Source organism: Macaca nemestrina, chromosome 20 (genome assembly GCF_043159975.1).
Source record: "Macaca nemestrina isolate mMacNem1 chromosome 20, mMacNem.hap1, whole genome shotgun sequence".
In the NCBI taxonomy this organism is placed as follows: domain Eukaryota; kingdom Metazoa; phylum Chordata; class Mammalia; order Primates; family Cercopithecidae; genus Macaca; species Macaca nemestrina.
The window spans coordinates 60,248,809-60,272,141 of NC_092144.1; the positions used below are offsets into that span (position 1 = coordinate 60,248,809).

At 49.3% G+C, this 23,333-nt stretch overlaps 3 protein-coding genes across 6 annotated transcripts in view; 1 reads left to right on the forward strand and 2 right to left on the reverse strand.

Annotated features, from left to right (window-relative positions):
* The window catches only part of LOC105497167 (zinc finger protein 135-like), a 33,193-nt gene extending 28,804 nt beyond the window's left edge, over positions 1-4,389 (reverse strand). Inside the window, exons 1-3 of the mRNA XM_071086207.1 lie at positions 4,383-4,389; positions 3,965-4,131; positions 453-606 (exon numbers count right to left, since the gene is read on the reverse strand). Of these exons, the coding sequence (XP_070942308.1) occupies positions 453-606; positions 3,965-4,131; positions 4,383-4,389 (328 nt within the window). The remainder of the gene's footprint in view (positions 1-452; positions 607-3,964; positions 4,132-4,382) is intronic.
* A 756-nt stretch (positions 4,390-5,145) lies between these two features.
* On the reverse strand, positions 5,146-17,543 carry LOC105497165 (IZUMO family member 2). 3 transcript variants are annotated; one of them, XR_011617795.1, is made up of 8 exons: positions 17,226-17,472; positions 17,006-17,080; positions 13,321-13,407; positions 12,748-12,768; positions 11,775-11,855; positions 7,179-7,305; positions 6,252-6,377; positions 5,146-5,244 (listed from the first exon to the last, which is right to left on the reverse strand). XR_011617795.1 is itself a non-coding variant. In XM_071087534.1 (7 exons), the coding sequence occupies exons 1-7, from the start codon at positions 17,455-17,457 to the stop codon at positions 5,202-5,204; spliced, it is 666 nt and encodes a 221-aa protein (XP_070943635.1). In that variant the 5' UTR covers positions 17,458-17,543; the 3' UTR covers positions 5,146-5,201. The 3 variants fall into 3 exon arrangements, 2 of the variants coding, with proteins under 2 accessions (XP_070943635.1, XP_011766305.1); XM_071087534.1 differs by lacking the exon at positions 6,252-6,377 and having other exon boundaries at positions 17,226-17,543; XM_011768003.2 differs by lacking the exons at positions 6,252-6,377; positions 12,748-12,768; positions 13,321-13,407.
* Positions 17,544-18,630: 1,087 nt separating this feature from the next.
* The window catches only part of LOC105497163 (myosin heavy chain 14), a 148,991-nt gene continuing 144,288 nt past the window's right edge, over positions 18,631-23,333 (forward strand). Inside the window, exon 1 of one of the 2 annotated variants that reach the window (XM_071087521.1) lies at positions 18,631-18,706. In XM_071087521.1, the coding sequence (XP_070943622.1) occupies positions 18,656-18,706 (51 nt within the window). In that variant the 5' untranslated portion in view covers positions 18,631-18,655. The remainder of the gene's footprint in view (positions 18,707-23,333) is intronic. The other variant, XM_071087523.1, reaches the window with a different exon arrangement.

Genomic DNA, 23,333 nt, shown 5'->3' on the forward strand with positions numbered 1-23,333 from the left:
GGCGGCAAGGGTGAGGGGAAGATCAGAGAGAGATGGGAGACTCAGAGAGAGAAGAACAGATGCTCAAGATAAGGGGAGCAGAGACCGAGTCTGTGCCAGTGCAGTGCTGCTCTCAGGCTCTGGGGTCAGAATCTGGGTTGCAGCTCTACCAGCCTGAAAGAAATCGCGGAGTCTCCCCGAGTCTCAGTTTCTTCAGCTGCAAAGTGAGGAAAGATAGGTTCCCCTTCCTGGGAGAGCGCAGCAGTCCCAAGGTCCGCCGGACTCCTTGCAAACAGCAGGCGCCCAATTCCTGCGCGCTGAGCCGTCTGAGCCGCGCTGATACTAGGTGGGACTCAGGGAATGCCAAGAGGGGGCGGGGCGTCACCCACAGCGCCCTCCCCCCTTCCACCCAGACCCAACTCGGGCCCGCCCCCGGAGCTTCTGCTAGCCTGTCTGTCCCGGCCCGCACCCACCTGCTCCGGTCGGGTCCGCGAGGTCCGTGCGTTCAGGAGGATTTCGCTGGACAGCCAGGCCTTCCCTTCCTCCGACGGGCCCCGGAACGCGCCTGCGCGCTCGCTGTCTCGGAACTGTAAGTCCCGGTACTTTAAACTCGGCATCGCGACTGGACTACATTTCCCAGAAACAATTGAGGCTCAGGCTCTCCCGGCCTAAGGGCTTCTGACTGCGGGGGAATGCTGGGAAATGGAGTCTGGGAGCAGGATGCGGAGCGGGAGTGAGGGGACTGTATTTGGATACATACACAATAGCTTTTGGAGGAAAACTGGTATTTGGGACATGCCTGACTGTACTGGCACGCGAATATCCCTGTTTTAGGCAGAGGCGATGCCACAGTCCATTTAATCCAAATTTCTCCTACCATGGCTGAAGTATTCAGGATAGATAGAAGTTGGCCCCATGTAAATTGATGGTGAATGAATTGAACCACTGTTATTCAATTTCCCTGGGCATCTGCCTTCCTGTTTGCTCAGTTTCACCCATCACTTCTTAAAGGGCAGTGTGGTAAAGGCAATGGAGCCTATCCTGGGAGCTTGGAGATGTGTGTTCAGGAGTGCAAGGATGGTTTGATATTAGGACATTCCACAATTTATCTTTTGACCTTTCCGAATATATCAATATGCAACCATGTCTATAGATACTAAAAAAGCCTTTGATAACATTCAGTAACCGTAGATGCTGAGAAAGCTTACAAAAAAAAATTCTGTAACCAGTCATTTCTAGATAAGCTGAATAAATTGAGCATATATTTATATTGAACAACAATAGCGACAATGTTAAAGAATTACTGGCCTCTTCTTGTGTTTATGTCCATATAATCAAAACCTCATATCAGGCTTTATCATAAAACACTAAAAGAATTGCCAGGCTGGGTGCAGTGGTTCACACCTGAAATCCCAGCACTTTGGGATTTCAAAGAGGGAAGCTAAAGAGGGAGAATCACTTGCACTCAGAAGTTTGAGACCAGCCTGGGCAACATAGCGATACCCCCAACTCTACAGAATATAGAAAAGCTAGCCAAGCACAGTGGCGAGCACGTGTAGACCCAGCTACTCAGGAGGCTGAGGTAGGAGGATCAATTGAACACAGGATGGCAATGCTGCAGTGAGCTGTGATGGTGCCAGCCTGGGCAAGAGACCAAAACCCTGTCTCAAAAAAAAAAAAAAAAGTAAACCATATATGTGCTCATGAGCAAAAGCTAGGTGGCCCATTGCCAGAATGAAATAATAATAGGTGTTACTTATTGACAACACATTGTGAGCTTTACTAGTTGACTGAGCTGGCACCACCACCCTATGAAGAAGGCGTTGCTTTCCCTATTTTACAGACAAGGACACTGAGATAGAGGATTTATGTCATCCCCCCAAACTCCCAGAGCTAGTTGAGGATGGAGGCAGGATTTGAATCCAGGTCCAGCCCATATTTGCAACCACTTCATTTTACTGCTGCCAAGTTTGCTTTTTCCTTGCATCCTGATAACCAAATGCTCCAAGCACAGGTTGTACTGTCAGCTGAGGCTCTAGAGTCAGGGTGGCATGGAGCAGAGCCTCAGCTAATCTATAATAGGCATGTCACATTGTGGAGACAAAGGTGACTCCATCTTGGATGGTAATCCGCCTTGTTGACTTCTGATTAATCCTAGTCCTGGGAATGCCTTCTGATTTCTACTTTACTTACTGTCTCTAGTGTAAGAACATGTCAACCCTGATGTTTTCACACTAATTATAGGCTATGACACAAACAGCATTCCTTTTTTTTTTTTTTTTTTCTGAGACGGAGTCTTGCTCTGTGCCCCAGGCTGGAGTGCAGTGGCGCGATCTCGGCTCACTGCAAGCTCCGCCCCGCCGGGTTCACGCCATTCTCCTGCCTCAGCCTCCCAAGTAGCCGGGACTACAGGCGCCCGCCACCTCGCCCGGCTAATTTTCTTGTATTTTAGTAGAGATGGGGTTTCACCGTGTTAGCCAGGATGGTCTCGATCTCCTGACCTCGTGATCCGCCCGTCTCGGCCTCCCAAAGTGCTGGGATTACAGGCTTGAGCCACCGCGCCCGGCCTCACAAACAGCATTCTTGCCTGTTCTGGAGGGTTGTCTTAACCCTTGTCTTGCTAAAGCAAGTATTCCCCTTCCGTATGTGAGATAAGCCTTGGGATTAGGGAGAAACTGTGTGGAGATAGATCTGCCCTGCTGCCACCCAAGACCCCATGCTTCCCTTTGTAAGTTCCCCAAATAAATCACCCCTTACCAACGAACTGGGTTTGTCTCCCTCTTTTTTGGTTTATTGGATCCTTCCACATTTGGGGATTATTTTGCATAAATAGTCCTTATATGGAACACACATGAACAAGGAGTAAGCTTTCATCACTATAAGCCATGAAGGAGGTTGTGGGGGTGTTACTGAAGCATAACTACTTATCCTGGCGGATACAACTGTCTCCAAAGGCTTTGATGAAGCTGAAATTTGATATTAAATACAAGTTATTATCAGAACTTTGCAAGTCATTAACTGCTCTGTGCCTCAGTTTCCTCATTGTACATGGGGCAATAATAAGTACCCTCTTTATCAGGTTATGAGATTTGAATAGGTAGATAGAAGTAAAGCCATTAGAACAGTATGTGACAGATAGAAAACACCATGTAAGTGTTTGCTATTATTAAAAACGCGTTAGGCCAGGCACGGTGGCTCAAGATGGAGTCTCACTCTATCGCCAAGCCGGAGTGCAGTGGCACGATCTCGGCTCACTGAAACCTCCGCCTCCCGGGTTCAAGCGATTTTCCTGCCTCAGCCTCCATAGACGCGCGCCACCACGCCCTGATAACTTTTGTATTTTTACTAGAGACGGGGTTTCACCAACACGCCCTGCTAATTTTTGTATTTTTACTAGAGACGGGGTTTCACCGTGTTGGCCAGGATGGTCTTGATCTCTTGACCTGGTGATCTGCCCACCTCAGCCTCCCAAAGTGCTGGGATTACAGGCGTGAGCCACCGCGCCCGGCCCCAACTGTGACTATTTGCTCTTCCTTCCACCTTTTCCCACGACTGCTTTCGGAAAACACCTACTTTTCTTACAAGAACAAGTTCTTATAGCCTCTCCTGCAGTAAACTTTCTCTGATTTCCACCGAGCTCAGCCGGAGCTGGCAACTCGCTCTCTTGGGTTCGCACAGGAACATTCCAGTATCTTAGATCCTATAGGGCTATGTGCTAACCGCCGTGTTGTAATTCTTTGTAACTGTCCGTCTCTCTCGCTCCAGTCTCATCACACTATAATTTATGTAAGTCTTAATTATCTGTTTATTCCGCACTTCTCCCAGGAAATTTCCAGGAATTTGAGGAAATGTCTGGACCTGCAGCATGAAGACGTTAAAACAAACCCGTAACACTGCTCACCACTGGCCAAGCAAAAAGTATTTTGGGACCACTAGTTTGCGACCCTCAAACTTGAGTTTTTCCCAGGTGCTGCAGTCCGGCTACCAGTTCACAGGTGCGCGTGAAGTCAAGAACCTCTGACGCATCTGCGGTAGCCACGTCCCCGGCCAGCGCACAGGCGACGGTGACGTAGCGCGCACCAGGAAGAGAGTCGTCATGGCAACCAGCGTTCCGTCGCCCGGCCACGTCCGCAGGAGACTGGAGCCGGCTCCCTGCGGAGGCGCGGAGTCGAGAAAAAGAGGAGGGTGCAGTTCTCGGATATAGCGAGGCCCAGACATTAGGGCCTAGTTCCCGCGGACTTTCAACGCGGAGTAATAGCCAATGCCGCGTAGGACAGTGCGCCTGCGCAGGCTGAGTCCGTAAACTACCATTCCCAGAGTCCTTCCGGTTGCAGCCAGATCAATTTCAGAGGTTGACGCCAGTGCTCTACCTCTTCAAACCTGCTCATTCAAGGCGCACGTACTGCGCATGTGCTAAAATGGTATCTTGGCAACGGATGGCTGGAACAGAGAAGTCAAGGTTTCGACCAATCAGAAGTCGCGCTCGGCCGGGCTTGGTAGCTCGTGCCTGTAATCCCAGCATTTTGAGAGGCCGAGGAGGGCGGATAACTTGAGGTCTGGAGTTCGAGACCAGCCCGGCCAACATGGTGAACCCCCGTCTCTACTAAAAATACAAAAATTAGCTGGGCATGGTGGCACATGCCTGTAATTCCAGCTATTCCGGAGGCTGAGGCAGGAGAATAGCTTGAAACCGGGAGGCAGAGGTTGCAGTGAGCCGAGATCATGCCACTGCACTCCAACCTGGGCGACAGAGCAGGACTCCATCTCAAAAAAAAAAAAAAAAAAAAAAAAAAAAAAAAAAGTATCCGAATCTAGTATTCAGGTGCACAGAGGGTGAATAATTGTAGTTCAGATAGAGAAGAAAACCTGTGCCTTCCACATTGACCACCGCTCTTCCTGTTTAACCATCCTCGAGGGTTATACTGAGTCATGTCCTTTCAGATGCATTTCCTTCCCAGAGGAGAAATGGTTGTCCCTTCAAACCCTTACCATATGCTGTCCATCCTTTTTGAAGGTCCAAGTCACTTCTACCTTGTATTAGGATAATGGGTGTCTACAGATGAGTGGGATCTGGTCCCAGCTTTTGAGGAGCATCCAGTCAGGTAGAGAAACACAGCTGGACGCCAACTAGGGGGAGGGTCCCCAGGAAACGGACAGAGACATTGATGGATTTGTCACCAATTTTATTAATTTTCCTTTCTCCTTATCCCCAAACCACCGTCCTACTGCAGCAGGAGTTTTCGGTTTTGTCTGTATGTACAAGCCCTGGTCAGAGAGAAAAAGCCTGTAGATTAGAATGAGAATTTCAGGCTCCTCCAGATCAAAGGACCCATAACTTCCCTCCAATCTTTGGCTTGATTTGGTTCATCCAGTGATGTCATGGGTATCTGGGCAGATTTTCAGGGTTCTCTGCCAATCGGAGTTGGTGAGGAGAGAGGAGAGAAAAGTTGGGACCAGGGGTGATGGTAAAATGTGGGAACAGAAAGAGTCTAAAAAGACAAGAGGAGACACAGGCAGAAATGGAGAGAGATAAGGTAGAGACAGGGTATAGTGGAAGCAGGTATAGTGGGCTACACTGTGTCACCCACCCCAAAGATATATCCAAGTCCCAACTCCTAGTATCTGGGAATGTGACCTCAATTGGAAACACAGTCTTTGCAGATGTAATTAAGTTAAGGTGACATGAGATTTAGGATGGGCCTTACATCTAAAGACAGGTGTCCTTAGAAGAGAAAGGAGAGGGAGATTTGAGACGGACACATAGGAAACAAAGCCATGTGAAGACAGAGGCAGGGATTAGAAGGGAGCCAAGGAATGCCAGCAGACACCAGCAGCTAGGACACAGGCATGGGGTGGATTCACTCTCAGAGGCTCCGGAAGGAACCAACTTTGCCAACCCCTTGATTTCAGACTTCTGCTTTCAGAACCCAGAGAATACATTTCTTTTGCTTTAAGTCACCCAGTTTGTGGTGATGTTACAGCAGCAATAAGAAATGAATACACAGGGAGACAGAGAAATGAGGAGAGAGAGTTGGAAGAGAGGCTGAGCAAGTTCACAGTGAGAGCTGGCCTGCAGGGAGCACTCCCCATGCGCTAAGTGTTATTAAGAGCGTTCACTGGCCAGGCATGGTGGCTCATGAGTAATCCCAGCACTTTGGGAGGACGAAGCAGATGGATCACCTGAGGACAGGAGTTTGAGACCAGCCTGGCCAACATAGCGAAACCCCGTCTCTACTGAAAATACAAAAATTAGCTGGGGTGGTAGAGGGCACCTGTAGTCCCAGTTACTCAGGAGGCTGAGGCAGGAGAATCGCTTGAACCTGGGAGGCGGAGGTTGCAGTGAGCCAAGGTTGCAAAATCACGCCACTGCCCTGTAGCCTGGGCCACAAAGCAAAACTCTGTTTCAAGAAAAAAAAAAAAGAAAAAATTAAGAAAAAAAGAGCATTCACTGATTCACTGCTCATCACACCCCCCAGCGGGAGGTGGTGGCATTACTCCCTTTTTGCAGATGAAGAAACTGAGGCGTTAGGGAAAGGAGATTAATGGGACACTTGGAGGAGGCAGAGAGAGAGAGAGAGAGAAATTGAGACAGAGAGGGGAAGACAGGGGCCGGAGAAGGGGCTCGGGGGGGCACAAGTAGAAAGAGACAGGGAGATAAACTTAGAGGGGGAGAGGAAGGTGAAAGCCACTTCCTTCCTAGGCACAGGGCCTGGGGTCCATGGAAATGTTTTCACTGTAGTATCTTTGAAAGCCAGAAGAAGATAAATGAATATAACAGTAATTATGATGACGAATAGAACATAATTAATCCAACTTGGATGATATTTGTCTTTCTACCAAGGAATCCACAAAACATAACTTTTAGGGTTTTTTTGTTTTTGGTTTGTTTTTAGTGTAAGAAGAGGCCCACAAAGGCAAAAGTGCTGAGGACCCAGGAAGGTTGTAATGTGACCCAGAGGTGGAGGAAAGGGGAAATGAGAAAGACAGACAGACAGAAATACAGATGAGAGAAAGGTACGGGGGCAGGGGCGGGAGGGAGAAGAGGGAGGAGAGAGACAGAGAGAGAAAAAGAGAGATAGAGACTAAAGTGACTGAAGAGGAGACTCTCAAAATACACAGTGACCCATCCAGGGAGTTGCCATTTTTGAGGGTCCCAGTGGGTCCCACGGGGGACTGAGGAGGGGGCAAGGATGACTCACGAGACCACGATGACCATGAACATAAAGACAGCCAGAGACACAGAAATGAAGATGCCCAACAGCGCCTGGTTCCTCAAGTATTTGTTGTCCATCTGGTACTGCAGGGCCACGCGGGGTTGCCGGTCGACTGGGGCGGGAGGGAAACAGCCCCGACCTCCAAGTCACCACCCCTCCTTAGCCTCGTACCCACCCCACCTGTTCATTCAGCAGCCTGGAGCAGGGGTGGGGGTGGGGCGCTCCCTCTTCCTATTTGTTCCCTGCCCTCTGCTGGGATCTGACTCTCCATTTATCCATTCCTCTAATGCTCTGTCTCAGGCACCATTGTAGGCACTTGGGATACAGCCGGGAACCAAGCTGGCAAACTGGCCTCATGGAGTTGACAGTCCAGCCTGCATACCACAGTTATCACAGTTACAGTGAGAGGCTAGTTCTAAAAGCATTTCATTTGAAGGGATGGGGTGGGGTGAGGACGACTTGGGAAGTTCGACTCAAAACCAAAAGGTACAGATACAATGGCCAGGCATGGTGAGCTCGCGCCTATAATCCCAGTACTTTGGGAGGCTGAGGCAGGAGGATCACTTGAGCCCAGGGGTTCAAGTCAGTGTGGGCTGTGAGATCCTATCTCGACAAAAAAGAAAAAATTAGCTAGGTATGGTGGCACATGCCTGTAGTCCTAGCAACTCAGGAGGCTGAGGTGGGAGGATTGCTGGAACACAGGAGGTTGAGGCTGCAGTGAGCCATGACTGTGTCACTGCACCCCAACCTGGGGGATGAACCAAGACCCTGTCTCAGAAAACAAAAACAAAAACAAAAACAAAACAAACAAAAAAAACCGGAGACACTATGCACATGAGAGGGAGGTACAAAATGCGAACAGTTTCACAAGATAAAAGTCTTAGTTGCTACATCTTAGCTGTTGACCCTGAAGGTGGCCTTGGGAGTTGCTTTCTGCATCTTCCACTTACCACCCACCACCAACTCTTTCCTTCTATCAGCAAAGCCTCTTGGTTTGACCTTCAAACTGTAGGCAGAATCCAATCTACCTCCATGGCTACCAAGCAGGTCCAACTCCAGCCCAAGGCTTCTCTTTGGGGGGCTCCCTTGACTCCTCCTCCCACAGTTCCTCACATGGCCTCTGGGAGGCGCTGTTAACACCTAAGTCGGCTCCCTGCTCAGAGTCTTCCTGCTACTCTATGGCCCCCCATCTCAGAATAAAAGCTCAAGTTCTCACCATGCTCTCTAGCAAGCCCTGCACCATCTGGTTCCCACGTGACCTGGCCATTGCCACCCTACTATTCTCTTTCATTCACTGGGCTCTGGCCACACTGGCCTTCTCCTACTTGTTGCTTGATCATGTTGGATCTTTGCATGTGCTGTTCCCTCTGTCATTGACACTGTTCCCATCACTTGCTTACTTCCTTCAGCTTTCAAAAGTCACCTCTTTAGAGGGGCGCCCTACATCTGTACTTTCTTTCTTTTTTTTTTTTTTTTTGAGACGGAGTCTCGCGCTGTTGCCCAGGCTGGAGTGCAGTGGCTCAATTTCAGCTCACTGCAAGCTCTGCCTCCCAGGTTCACGCCATTCTCCCGCCTCAGCCTCCTGAGTAGCTGGGACTACAGGTGCCCGCTACCACGCCCGGCTAATTTTTTTGTATTTTTAGAAGAGATGGGGTTTCACCATGTTAGCCAGGATGGTCTCGATCTCCTGACCTCATGATTCACCTGCCTCGGCTTCCCAAAGTACTGGGATTACAGGCGTGAGCCACCGCGCCCGGCCTACATCTGTACTTTCTAAAGTAGCAGCCTCCCCCGAGGCACTATTTACCAAACCATTCTGTTTTCATTAGAACACTATTGCCACCTGAATCCAGCCTGTTTATCTGTTCATGTAATTACCATCTAACCCAGTGGTTCTCAATCAGGGATAATTTTGTCGCTCAGGGGACATTTGGAAATGTCTAGGGACATTTCTGATTATCATAATGGGGAGGGAGATGCTACTGGCATCTCGTGGATCGAAGCTAGGGATGCTGCTAAACATCCTACAATAACCAGGACGGCGTCCCTAACAAAGAATAATCCAGCTCCATATCTCCACAGTGCTGAGGTTGCAAAACCCTAGTCTAACCTCTGGCCCCATTAAAATGTGGGCTCCACGAGGGCAGGAACTACATCTGTCTCCCATTCCACTGTTCCTTAGTTTGGGACATCGTAGGGTGCTCAAAATATTTGTTGTCACCAAATACCAGCCAAAGGAAGCAAACAAGCAAATCCAAAAGTGGGACACTCTACAGGACACACTCCCTTCTTTTTCAATGCCAATGTCATGGAGGCAAAAAAAAACAAAAAACAAAACAAAACTGATAAGAGAAACTGTTCTAGGTCGGGTGCAGTGGCTCATGCCTGTAATCCCAGCACTTTGGGAGGCCAAGGTGGGCCAATCACTTGAGCCCAGGAGTTTGAGACCAGCCTGGCCAACATGGTAAGACCCAGTCTAAAAACAAAACAGAACAAAACTGTTCTAGATTTTAAAAAGAAGTGAAAAACCTAACAATTGAATGATATAAGAAGTCCTTTCATTGGACCCTGGTTTGAACAAATCAACTGTGAAAAATATTCTGGGGACAATTAGGGAAGTTGACAGTGGGACCTGGAATTATTTGACATTGAGGAATCATTGCTCGGTTTGGTGGGTGTGGGAACGACATTGTGGCTGCTTAGGAAAATGTCTTTATTTTTAGAGGTACAGTCTATGTATGGGGCATGGTGTCTGTGATTTCTTTTAAGATACTATGGCAAAGAATAAAGTAGGTGAAATAAATATGGAAGAATGTTCATTGTCAACATAATTTGATAGTAAGTGCTACTTTTGAGATTATGATCAGAGAGGCCTGTCTGAGGAAGTGACCTTTGAGACCTGAATTAAGTAAAGAAGTGATTGGAACAGTGTGACAGAGAGAGGGAGCAGCATGTGAAAAGTTCCAGCATGACTATTCAACCTGGATAGATATATGTGGATTCATTGTACCATTTTTTTTTTTTTTTTGAGATGGAGTCTCGCATTGTCACCCAAGCTGGAGTGCAATGATGCGATCTTGGCTCACTGCAGCCTCCACCTCCTAGATTCAAGCGATTCTCCTGCCTCAGCCTCCTGAGTAGCTGGAATTACAGATGCCCGCCACCACGCCAGGGTAATTTTTTATTTTAGTAGAGACGGGGTTTCACTATGTTGGCCAGGCTGGTCACGAACTCCTGACCTTGTGATCTGCCTGCCTCGGCCTCCCAAAGTGCTGGGATTACAGGTGTGAGCCACTGCATGTCCTGCCTCTTTGTACTATTCTTTCTGTTATGAGAATATATGTTTTTTAGGCTGGGCATGGTGGCTCATGCCTGTAATCATGGCACTTTGGGAGGCTGAGTGGATCACCTGAGGTCAGGAGTTTGAGACCAGGCTGGTCAACATGGTGAAACCCCATCTCTACTAAAAATACAAAAATTAACCGGGTATGGTGGTGCATACTTGTAGTCTCAGCTATTTGGGAGGCTGAGGCAGGGGAATCACTTGAAGCTGGGAGGCAGAGGTTGCAGTGAGCCGAGATCATGCCTATGCACTCCAGCCTGGGCGAGACTCCATCTCAAAAAAAAAAAAAAAAAAAAAAAAAGCCATGTGCAGTGGCTCACACCTGTAATCCCAGTACTTTGGGAGGCCAAGACAGGTGGATCACAAGGTCAGGAGATCGAGACCATACTGGCTAACACGGTGAAACCCCGTCTCTACTAAAAATACAAAAAATTAGTCAGCTGTGGTGGCGGGCACCTGTAGTCCCAGCTACTCGGGAGGCTGAGGCAGGAGAATGATGTGAACCCAGGAGGCGGAGCTTGCAGTGAGCCGAGATTGCGCCACTGCACTCCAGCCTGGGCAACAGAGTGAGACTTCATCTCAAAAAAAAAAAAAAAAAAAAAAGTCGGGCGCAGGGGCTCACGCCTGTAATCCCAGCACTTTGGGAGGCCGAGGCGGTGGATCACCTGAGGTCAGGAGTTCAAGACCAGCCTCAACATGGAGAAACCCCGTCTCTACTAAAAATACAAAATTAGCTGGGCGTGGTGGCGCATGCCTGTAATCCCAGCTACTCAGGAGGCTAAGGCAGGAGAATTGCTTGAACCTGGGAGGCGGAGGTTGTGGTGAGCCAAGATCGCACCATTGCACTCCAGCCTGTCAACAAGAGTGAAACTCTGTCTCAAAAAAAAAAAAAAAAAAGAATGTATGTTTTTTAGATTTATGAATGAATGAATGAGTGAATTCAACACAGCCTTCCAAATTCCCCAGGTACAGCAACGGCTAAGAAGAAAATGTTTTTCTGGCACCTGCCATTCTGGTGCTAGGGGCATTCTAAAGTTCCAGGGAGTCTCTCCATTTACCAGATGGAGGAAAGTGAATTTCAGAATACAGAAGCAACTTCTGGGCCACACTCTAAGCAAATGGTTAGGGCAGGATTTGAGGCTGCATGTGGGAGCCTCGAAACCCGTATCTAGCGGGTCATGGCTGTCTTAATCTCTCGCACGCCTGTCCCACGTCTTCCCCCACCCCCAGAAGCTTACCAAAGCAGTACTTTCTGTGGATACACTGGGATTTGATCCTCTGGCAATGTAAACAGTCCCACACCTCTTCTTTTAGCCAGCCTAGGCAAGGGGAAAGGGAGAAGTAAGACAAGGGCAGATATCAGAGGACTGGCAAGGGTGGGAAGGAAGAAGGAGAAAGAGGAGATGGGGTCCCTTGGCTCTCCTAAATTTCAGAGATTCCACTGCCCAGCAGAGGAACTGAGCAAAATGCACTGACAATTCACATAAAAAATAATTGTTATATAATCATTGAAGAGTTCAATTCAGTTGCAGTCATCCAGTAGATTCAGCAGTCTGTTTGTGGACATTTAATTAAACATTTGTAAATTCTGAGTTTGCACTTTTCTTTTTCTAATTTGGAGCCTCCTTTGCAGACACTGGTGAGATGTCCCCTCTTTGGGCCGACTGTGTCCTCCTCTACTGGTGCATACAGAAGGACTACATTTCCCAGGGTGCCTTTCAGTAAATTGTGACCTTGTGACCTAGTCCTGGACAATGGAAAGTCAGCAGGATCATGTGTATCTCTTCCAGGCTTGGCTATAAAACTCTCAGTGTGATTTCTATTGCTTTTCTGTTTGAAGCATGCTTAGAAGCTGCCACGTGTGTATAGCCTGGATCCCTGAGTCACCACCTGGACTGCCACTCAACTCTCAGTGAAATTTGGGTGAAAGAAAAATAAACCTTTGTTGTATTAAACCACTGAGATGTGAGGGTTTATTTGTTAATACAACATAGCCTATCTTATCGTGACTTACATACCTTCAAAATGTTGTTTTGCAGATAGTCGTTATTTTCATAAACCTTTAAAAAGCAAATCTCCCTAGGTTCCATGGCTTTGGGGTAAGGGAACTGCCAAATGGAGTAAGGAGTGGTAGCCAGGCTTGATTTGGGGAGACAGGGCAAAGGGGGTTAGGAGGGTACAGAAGGGAGAGATAGATGATCCAGAACTCACGGCAAAGTTTGGGGTTGCAGGCTGCAAGAGAAAATTGCTGAGGTGAGTTAAATTGGGATGGTAACTTGATAATTTAATTGGTGAGGGATCAGGAGAGCAGGTAAGAGGTGAGGCTGGGAAAGGACAGAAGGGAAGATTGGGGAGAGATGAAGAAGGCTGAGTTATAGGAGAGGTGAAGAAGGAGTTTGGTTTGGGAGAAAAAGTGGTAAAAGTGGATCAAGAGGCCGGGCGCGGTGGCTCAAGCCTGTAATCCCAGCACTTTGGGAGGCCGAGGCGGGCGGATCACAAGGTCAGGAGATCGAGACCACAGTGAAACCCCGTCTCTACTAAAAATACAAAAAATTAGCCGGGCGCGGTGGCGGGCGCCTGTAGTCCCAGCTACTCAGGAGGCTGAGGCAGGAGAATGGCGGGAACCCGGGAGGCGGAGCTTGCAGTGAGCCGAGATCGCGCCACTGCACTCCAGCCTGGGCAACAGCGTGAGACTCCGTCTCAAAAAAAAAAAAAAAAAAAAAAAAGTGGATCAAGAGATCAAGGGAGAAGGGGAGAGGGAATTGGTGGAGAGATATGCTGCACCTTTTAATTGATGTGAAATTAAAACTTTCTTGAGTTCCTTGATCACATTCGCCCTGAGGGTCACCAGCTCTTCCAGCAAAGGCTCATCTGAGGAGAGGAAGAGATCTCTGTGGGGTGGGAGGCACCCGGAAAGCCCACCCCACTACCTACAGCTTCCAGGAGAAGAGATGAGGAAGCTCCTCTTCATTTATAAGGGGTAACCAAGACCAGGATTACTAAGGGTCTCCTGGGCAAATCTATGGCCGGGGAGATCCTGCATCTATATTCTGATTCACTGTGGGGCCTAGGCAAAGCCACGCTTCCTTGGCCTCACCTTCCTTATCTGGCAAGAGGATTTGATCTCTCTTCTCCTCTTCTTTTTTTTTTTTTGAAACGGAGTCTCACTCTGTTGCCCAGGCTGGAGTGCAGTGGTGTGATCTTGGCTCACTACAACCTCCACCTACCAAGTTCAAGCGATTCTCCTGCCTCAGCCTCCCAAGTAGCTGGGATTACAGGCATGCGCCACCACGCCCAGCTAATTTTTTGTATTTTTAGTAGAGATGGGGTTTCACCATGTTGGCCAGGCTGGTTTCAAACTCCTGACCTCAGGTGATCCTCCCACCTCGGCCTCCCAAAAGTGCCGGGATTACAGGCGTGAGCCACCGTGCCTGGCCTCTTCTTTTTTGTGTCTACACTCACTCCTTCATGATTTCAATCCATATGGCTTTATATATTACCTAGCCTTGCACTGTCCAGTGTGGTAGCCATTAGCCACACCTGGCTACTGAACACTTGAAATGGGCTAGTCTGAATTGAGATGTGCTGTAGGTATAAAACGTACACTGGATTGTAAAGATATTGTGCAAGAAACCTGTGAAATATATCGATAATTCCTATGTGGATTGCATGTTGAAATGGTGATATTTTATATATTGGATTAACTAAAATATATTATCAAAATTAATTTCATCTGTTTCTGTTTCCCTTTTTATTTTTTATTTATTTATTTTTTTTTTTTTTTTTGAGACGGAGTCTCGCTCTGTCACCCAGGCTGGAGTGCAGTGGCCGGATCTCAGCTCACTGCAAGCTCCGCCTCCTGGGTTCACGCCATTCTCCGGCCTCAGCCTCCCGAGTAGCTGGGACTACAGGCGCCCGCCACCTCGCCCGGCTAGTTTTTTGTATTTTTTTTTTTAGTAGAGACGGGGTTTCACCGTGTTAGCCAGGATGGTCTCTATCTCCTGACCTCGTGATCCGCCCGTCTCGGCCTCCCAAAGTGCTGGGATTACAGGCTTGAGCCACCGCGCCCGGCCTCTGTTTCCCTTTTTAAAACACAGCTACTAGAATTTTTCTTTTCTTTTCTTTTCTTTTTGTTTCTGAGACGGAGTTTCACTCTTGTTGCCCAGGCTGGAGTGCAATGGCGTGATCTCTGCTCACTGCAAACTGTGCCTCTGGGTTCAAGTGATTCTCCTGCCTCAGCCTCCTGAGTAGCTGGGATTACAAGTGCCCGCCACCACACCTGGCTAATTTTTGTATTTTTAGTAGAGATGGGGTTTTACCATGTTGGCCAGGCTAGTCTTGAACTCCTGACCTTAGGCGATTCACCTGCCTCGGCCTCCCAAAGTGCTGGGATTACAGGCGTGAGCCACCACGCTACTAGAAAATTTAAAATTTAAATTTAAAATTGCATATGTGACTCCTATTTGTGGCTGACATTCTATTTCTATTGGATGGTGCTGTTCTATACACAGATGCCCCCCACATTTATATTACTATCCCAGAGGGTTCACCAAAGGTGGGATTTATATACCCAGCTATCTGGTCAAGATCTCCAATTGGATGTCTAAGAGGCATCTCAAACCCACTAAATCCAAAACTGAACCCTCATTATTCTCCTCCAGACCTACTCCCAACCTCCCAGTCTACTCCATCTTAGTAAATAAGTGTGTCACGATTCTAATTGCTCAATTCAGAATCATTGGTGCTATCTTTGATGCCTTTCTCTTTTTCTTTTCTTTTCTTTTCTTCTTTTTTTTGTGAGATGGAGTTTTGCTCTTGTTGCCCAGGATGGAATGCAATGGGGCGATCTCAGCTCACTGCAAGCTCCACCTCCCAGGTTCACACCACTCTCCTACGTCAGCCTCCCTAGTAGCTGAGACTACAGGTGCCCGCCACCACGCCCGGCTAATTTTTTGTATTTTTAGTAGCGACGGGGTTTCACCGTGTTAGCCAGGATGGTCTCAATCTCCTGACCTCGTGATCCGCCCACCTCGGCCTCCCAAAGTGCTGGGATTACAGGGGTGAGCCACCGCGCCCGGCCGACGCCTTTCTTTTTCTTATATCCCAGTGCAATTCGTCAGCATGACTGGCAACAAATCCTGTTTGTTCAATATTCTAAACACCCATTCCCTCCCCTTAACTCTAAGATCTCATCTTTCACAGAGACAATGTTGCCTTCTCACTCCACTCTGGCCTTCTTGGATGTTCTGTGAATATGCCAAACATAGTCCCATCTCAGGGATTCCACCAGCTGTTCTTTCTGCCTGCACCCTTCTACCCCCAGACCCCGTCATGGCTGCTTCCCTCTCCCCTTCTAGTCTTTTCTCACATGCTCCCTTTTCAGGGACATCTTTCTTGGATGCCCTGCTTTAAGCTGCAATCCCCACCCCTACTCACAGCACTTGCCATTCCATGGTCCTTGCTTTATTTTTTTCCTCCTTAGTATTTCCCTCCATTTGACGTATTTTACTGGGCAATAAAGGATTAACGGAGCAGGCCTGGGTTGTCCCAACCCTGCACATTCCCACCCCCGCCACCACACACACACACAAAAATTTCGCTCTTGCCTGGCTCACGGAAGGTAACCTCTATGTCCTTGGAATATCCTGCCTGTTAAGAGTATCTTGGTTTGGCTGGCACGGTGGCTCACGCCTATAATTCCAGCACTTTTGGGAGGCCGAGGCGGGCAGATCACTTGAGGTCAGAAGTTTGAGAACAGCCTGGCCAACATGGTGAAACCCCGTCTCTACTAAAAATATAAAAATTAGCTGGGCATGGTGGTGGGTGCCTGTAATCCCAGCTACTTGGGAGGCTGAGGCAGGAAAATCGCTTGAACCCGGCAGGCGGAAGCTGCAGTGAGCAGAGATTGTGGCACTGCACTCCAGCCTGGAAGACAGGGCAAGACTGTCTTTAAAAAAAAAAAAAAAAAACAGTGTCTTGGATTATGATCAGGTGCAGCGGCTCACACCTGTAATCCCAGCACTTTGGGAGGCTGAGGCAGGAGGATTTATTGAGGCCAGGAGTTTGAGACCAGCCTGGGCAACATAATGAGACCCCATCTCTACAAAAAATTTAAAAATAGAAAATTAGCCAGGTGTGGTGGCACACGCCTGTGGTTCCAGCTACTTGGGAGGCTGAGGCGGCAGGATCGCTGGAGCCCTGGAGGTGGAGGCTGCAGTGAGCTGTGATGGCGCCACTGCACTCCAGCCGGAGCGACAGTGAGGCTCTGCGCCTTAAAAAAAAAAAAGAAAGAAAAAAAGAAAGAAAGAAAGAAAGAAAGAAAGAAAGAAAGAAAGAAAGAAAGAAAGAAAGAAAGAAAGAAAGGCTACATTACATGCGTGTTTGCTCTTATTTTTATATTCAAAGGAGGTGATGCAGACCGGCGGAAAGGAGAGGGGTGCTGGAGCAGGCGTTCCCTCGGCTCTCCTACCTTTCAGAGAGTTATTCATTAAGTGCTGCGTTTGGTTCTTGACAAAGGACGCCACCAGGTCCAGCTGATTTGTCTCTAGGGGAGAAGGGAGAGGACACTCCAGTGGGCCCCCCAGAGAGTCAAGTGACCTCGCCCCCTCCAGGCCTGGCCCCGACCCCTCTTGGGGGCGTGGTCTCCGGCATCCCTCGTCCAGCCCCGCTGCCCAACTTCCAGCACGCACCCACTCTCCCCACAAACGCGTTCAGCGCGTAGTCCTGGAAGAAAGGCCCCTCCATGCCCATCAGGACGGCCCCGGCGCGGGCCTGCAGCTGCTCCAACTGGAAGCGACTGGGGATGAGGGCGGAGCGCAGGTGACTCAGGGCCTCCGGCACCGAGGGGTCGCACTGCAGGCAGCCCCAGCTTCCGGTGGCGCCCAGGCCCGAGAGCAGCAGAAGGGTCAACGCCAGAGGCATGGCGAGGCCTTTGTGACGTCACAGAGAGGGCCCGGCCGGCCCCGCCTCCCAGTCGAGGGTGCGGTCAGGAGGCCCAGGGAGCATCAGGGTGTTACAGGTCCGTGTTTGCTGAGCACCTACTGTGTGCCAGGCATGGTTCTAGAACCTAGAGAGAGAGTCAAGAAAAAACAGAAAGCCTCTGCTCTACCCCTCTTGGAACTTACTAATTCCTCTTAAATTTATTCATTCAACACATATTGTTTTGTTTTATTTATTTATTTATTTATTTTTTCCCGAGACGGAGTCACACTCTGTCTCCCAGGCTGGAGTGCAGTGGTGTGAATCGGTTAACTGCAACCTCCGCCTCCCGGGTTCAAGCGATTCTCCTGCCTCAGCCTCCCAAGTAGCTGGGACTACAGGCAGGCGCCACCAGGTCCAGCTAATTTTTTATTTTTAGTACAGACGGGTTTCATCATGTTGGCCAAGCTGGTCTCGAACTCCTGACCTCAGGAGATCTGCCCGCCTCAGCCTCCCAAAGTGCTAGAATTATAGGCGTGAGCCGCTGCGCCCGGCCCACATATTTTTTGTTTGCTTGTTTGTTTGTTTGTTTGTTTGTTTGTTTTCAGACAGAGTCTTGCTCTGTCGCCCAGGCTGGAGGGCAGTGGTGCGATCCTGGGTCATGGCAAGCTCTACCTCACAGGTTCAACCTATTTTTGTGCCTCTGCCTACCAAGTAGCTGGGATTACCGTGCCACCACACTCGTATAATTTATGTATGTATGTGTGTGTGTGTGTATATATATATATATATAGAAAGAGAGAGAGAGATGGAGTCTCGCTCTGTGTCACAGGCTGGAGCTCAGTGGTGCAATCTCAGCTCACTCTATATACGTAGATGAATTAAATATAAATTTAATCATAGAGATTCAACTAAAAGACATTATAATAGTATACACGGAGATATAGCAAATGTGAAATTAATATATGATATATTAATATATAGTTAAATATTAATTCATAGAGATTAAATTAATTAAGACTAAATATTACTATGTGGAGGGAGAGAGGAGGAGAGAGAGATACAGAGTAGGAGAGGGGAGTTGTCTTATTAATAGTTTAGGTGCTATAACAAAACACCATAGACTGGGTGGCTTATAAACAACAGAATTTATTTCTTGCAGTTCTGGAGGCTGGAAATCCAAGATCAGAGCACCAACAAGATGTGGTTCTGGTGGATCTCTCTTCTTGTATCCTCACGTGGCAGAAAGAGGGTGAGAGGACTCTCTGGGTTCCCTTTTTTTATTTTTTAATTTTTGAGATAGAGTCTTGCTCTTGTCACCCAGGCTGGAGTGCAGTGGCACGATCTCAGTTCACCGCAACCTCCACTTCCCAAGTTCAAGCGATTCTCCTGCTTCAGCCTCCCGAGTAGCTGGGACTATAGGTGTGTGCCCCCACGCCTGGCTAATTTTTGTATTTTTAGTAGAGATGGGGTTTCACCATGTTGGGCAGGCTGGTCTTGAACTCCCAACCTTAAGTGATCCGCCCCCACCTCAGCCTCCCAAAGTGCTGGGATTGCAAAGTGTAGGATTAGACCACAAGGAGGTGCTCACACCCAAGTGAAATTCTCTCTACTTCCGGACTGAAAGTCAGGGCCTTGCCGCCCACGCCTACCTTTCTTAGGATGATCCAGTTGTCTACCTATGTCGTGGGGGCCATAATTTGAGAAATGAACCTGAGATATTAACGCGCGCGTCCTTTTCCTCATCCCCTATTACCATCTGCCTGTCATGCAGGGAGTCAAGGGGCTGCTGTTTGACCTAAGAAGTGATGGCTAGAATGGGATGGGAAGGCCGCTCATTCCTCAGCGTCCAAGCCCCAAACCCTGAGGCCCGGGTGTGAGGCAGGAAGGCTTGGGATGCAGAACCGGTTTTGTTTATCGGCTGCAGCCATGCTAATTTGGTAAAACATAAGTTAAATGAACTATCATCAGATTTCACACCCCAGCAAAAGTGGCCAAGGAAGTTCCCACACTCACCCTCCAGGCGCACAGATGTCCATCACCATGTTGTTGACGGCACCGGGAGACAAAGGCGAGCTGGGTGTCCTCCCTGGGGAGGTGGGTCGCCGGTGGTACAGGACTCTGTAGCAGCTAGAAGATCAGACGAGCCTGTCCACATCATGACATGAATGGATCCAAGTGAAAACAGTAAAAAGCAAAACAAAGCAAGCAAACAAACGAAAAACCCACAGTGAAACATACAACTCAATACCATTGACATAATTTTTCTTTTTTTTTTTTCTGGAGACAAGGTCTCCCTCTGTCGCCCAAGCTGGAGTGCAGTGGCACGATCTCAGCTCACTGCAGCCTCAACCTCCTGGGTTCAAGTGATCATCCTGCCTCAGGCTCCCACATAGAATAGAAAAAAATAGCTGGGTGTGGTGGCACGCTCCTGTAGACCTGGCTACTTGGGAGACTTAAGTAGGAGGATGGCCTGAACCTGGGAAATCAAGGCTGAAGTGAGCCACGATCTCACCACTGCATGCCAGCCTGGGGCACAGAGCAAGATCCTGTCTCAAAACATAAAAAGGAAAGAAAAGGATGATATGTTTGTTCATTTGTTTATTTTGAGACAGAGTTTTGTGCTGTTGCCCAGGCTGGCGTGCAGTGGCACGATCTCGACTCACTGTAATCTCGCCTCCCGGGTTCAAGTGATTCTCCTGCCTCAGCCTCCCGAGTAGCTGGCACTACAGGTGTGCACCATCACAGCCGGCTAATTTTTGTATTTTAAAAAATTGTTTTTTTGAGACAGAGTCTCACTCTTGTCACCCAGGCTGGAGTGTAATGGCATGGTCTCGGCTCACTGCAACCTCCGCCTCCCAGGTTCAAGCGATTCTCTTGCCTCAGCCTCCTGAGTAGCTGGGATCACAGGCGCCCACCACCACACACAGCTAATTTTTGTATTTTTAGTGGAAATGGGGTTTAACTATGTTGGCCAGGCTGGTCTTGAACTCCTGACCTCGTGATCCACCGCCTCGGCCTCCCAAAGAGCTGGGATTACAGGCGTGAGCCACTGCGCCCGGCCAATTTTTGTATTTTTCGTAGAGACGGGGTTTCACCACGTTGGCCAGGCTGTTCTCAAACTCCTGACTTCAAGTAATCCGCCCGCCTCAGCTTCCCAAAGTGCTGGGATTACAGTTGTGAGCCGCCGCGCCCAGCTGAAAAGGACTATATGTTTTATGTTCATCTGAGTTTGTGACTGTACAAAGTCGTGCCTGCTGCTCTAATATTTCCAGAGGGTTTTGGGGAGTTTTGTGAACCTCATGAAGTAATGTACATACACATGTGTATTTCCAGAATGAAGGCATGCCTTATCTCATTTCGTGCACACCCCATCTGGCTGACGTGGATTGGGAGGCAGAGCAGGGACAGTCTACTCGTGTGAGGTTATGCAGGTAGAGACAGAGACAGATGTGGGGCCAGGCAGGCAGCCAGAGGTCCCCAGGCTGCAAAGCCCTGCTGAGTGACACTAATGGCCAGATCTGGCATTGGTGTGCAGCAGGCGGAAAAGAATGTCTGGGAAATGATTAGAGGGATTTGGCTTCAAGCCCAGCGGAGGAGGGGAGTTAGAGGAGGCGGTTCCAGCGTTGGGGGTGGGGTGAGGGCTGTTTTCTCACCATCCACTTCCCCATGTCCAGCCCCCTCCCTAGTCCACATTGTGTGGCTACAAAAACAGTGACCTGTTCTCATGCACAGCTGTGGGGGGGGGGCAGACAGGGACAGCCACATTGGAAAACTGTCAGGCTCTATGCAGGCTGGACATGTGCACATCCCTTCCTTCACATGCACACACGGGAAATGTGTGCACACATCCGCCAGGGCGGGCAGACACGCATCCCCTTGGCAGCGTCCTTTGTAAGGAGCTCAAGCTGGAGACAGCCCAAGTATCTGTCAACGGGAGACTCGCTAGATAAACCCACTGTGGCATGTTCCTCTGATGGAATCCTGCACGTCAGTGGGAGGATGATCTGGCTGCCCACACATGTCTCTGGGGCATCGTTCAAACATGATGTTGAGCAAAAGCAGAAACAAAGGACGACATGATCTGCAATTCCTTTTTTTTGACAGAGTCTCGCTCTGTCACCCAGGCTAGAGTGCAGTGGTGTGATCTTGGCTCACTGCAACCTCTGCCTCCCAGGTTCAAGTGATTCTCCTGCCTCAGCCTCCTGAGTAGCTGGGACTACAGTCACGTGCCACCACACCTGGCTAATTTTTATATTTTTAGTAGAGATGGGGTTTCACCATGTTAGCCAGGATGGTCTCGATCTCCTGACCTCATGATCCGCCCACCTTGGCGTCCCAAAGTGCTGGGATTACAGTTGTGAGCCACCACGCCCGGCCTACAGCCTACTTTTTTAAGGCTGAATAATATTCCATTGTATGGATGGGCCACATTGCGTGCATTCATTCATCGGTCGATAAGATACGTGGGTTGTTTGCACATCGTGTTTTGCATTCTTTTCTGGATATGTGTTATATTTCACTCACACAAGAACTTTAAAATAACATGCTTTGTTATTTGCATGGCCTGGGATTGAATGTCACCCCAAGGCAGAGGCAGGGCCCATGACCTGCCCCGCGGGACACTTCTCACCTAGTTCAGTGACTCTCACACCCACGGGTGGGGCATGGTCACGCCCACATTTCCTTTCACTCCATCACCAGCACCACGGGGTGACATCAGCTCTGCTCACACTCTGGGCCTGGAGGCTGCCACTCAGGCCAGAGTCCCCACACCTCCATGAGGCCCAGGGGTTCTCTGTACACTGCCTGTCTCCACCACCCGCTCTCTGGATGGAAAACTGGGGTGTGAGGTGACCACAGGCTATCTGCCCCCAGCCAATCCTAACTGTCCCTCTTGTTCCTCAAACCCTATCACTCATTCCCTTTTCTTTTATGCCTCCCTCTCTGCCTCTTTATCTCTCTCTCTCTGGGTCTCTGTCTCCTCCCCCGGTCTCCATCTCTCTCTCTCAGGGTCTCTGTACCCCCTCTCTCTGGGTCTCTGTCTCCCCCTCTCTCTGAGTCTCTGTCCCCCTCTCTGGGTCTCTGCCCTCCCAAGCTCTCTGGGTCTCTGTACCCCCTCTCTCTCTGGGTCTCTCCCTCTCTCTCTGGGTCTCTCCCTCTCTCTCTGGGTCTCTCCCTCTCTCTCTGGGTCTCTCCCTCTCTCTCTGGGTCTCTGTCCCCATCTCTCTGGGTGTTTGTCCCCTTGTCTCTGGGTATCTCTCCCCTTTTCTCTGGGTCTCTGTCCCCCCGACCCTCTGGGTCTCTGTCCCTCTCTGTCTGGGTCTCTGTCCCCCCTCTGGTTCTCTGTCCCCCTCTCTCTGGTTCTCTGTCCCCCTCTCTCTGGGTCTCTATCCCCTGTCTCCTATCTCTGCCCCTCTCCATGTGTCTCAGTGCTTTGTCTCCTTTTTCCTGGCTTGCTTCTCCCTCCCTCCCTTCCTTCCTTCCTCCCCTCCCTCCCTCCCTCCCTCCCTCCCTTCCTTCTGCACTCCCTTCCTTCCTCCCTCCCTCCCTCCCTCCCTTCTCTCCTCCCTTCCTTCCTTTCCTCTTGCCTGCCTGCCTTTCAAACTCTGTTTGAGAGCCCCATATTCTGTGTGACATTGGGCAGGAAGCTTCCTCTCTTTGTCCCTCAGTTTCCTCACTGCACCATGGCACTCACTGGGCTGACATGAAACTGAAGGGAATCACTGTGTATCCCAGACACCTGGTATTTAGCGGCTGCTGAACCAGACCCATGGCCCACATGGGTTGAGAGTGTGGACTCTGTGCCAGGCCCCATGCCAAGACCTAGCACCTCCTTTCATCCTCCCGGCGCGCTGTAAGGGAAGCAATGGCATTGT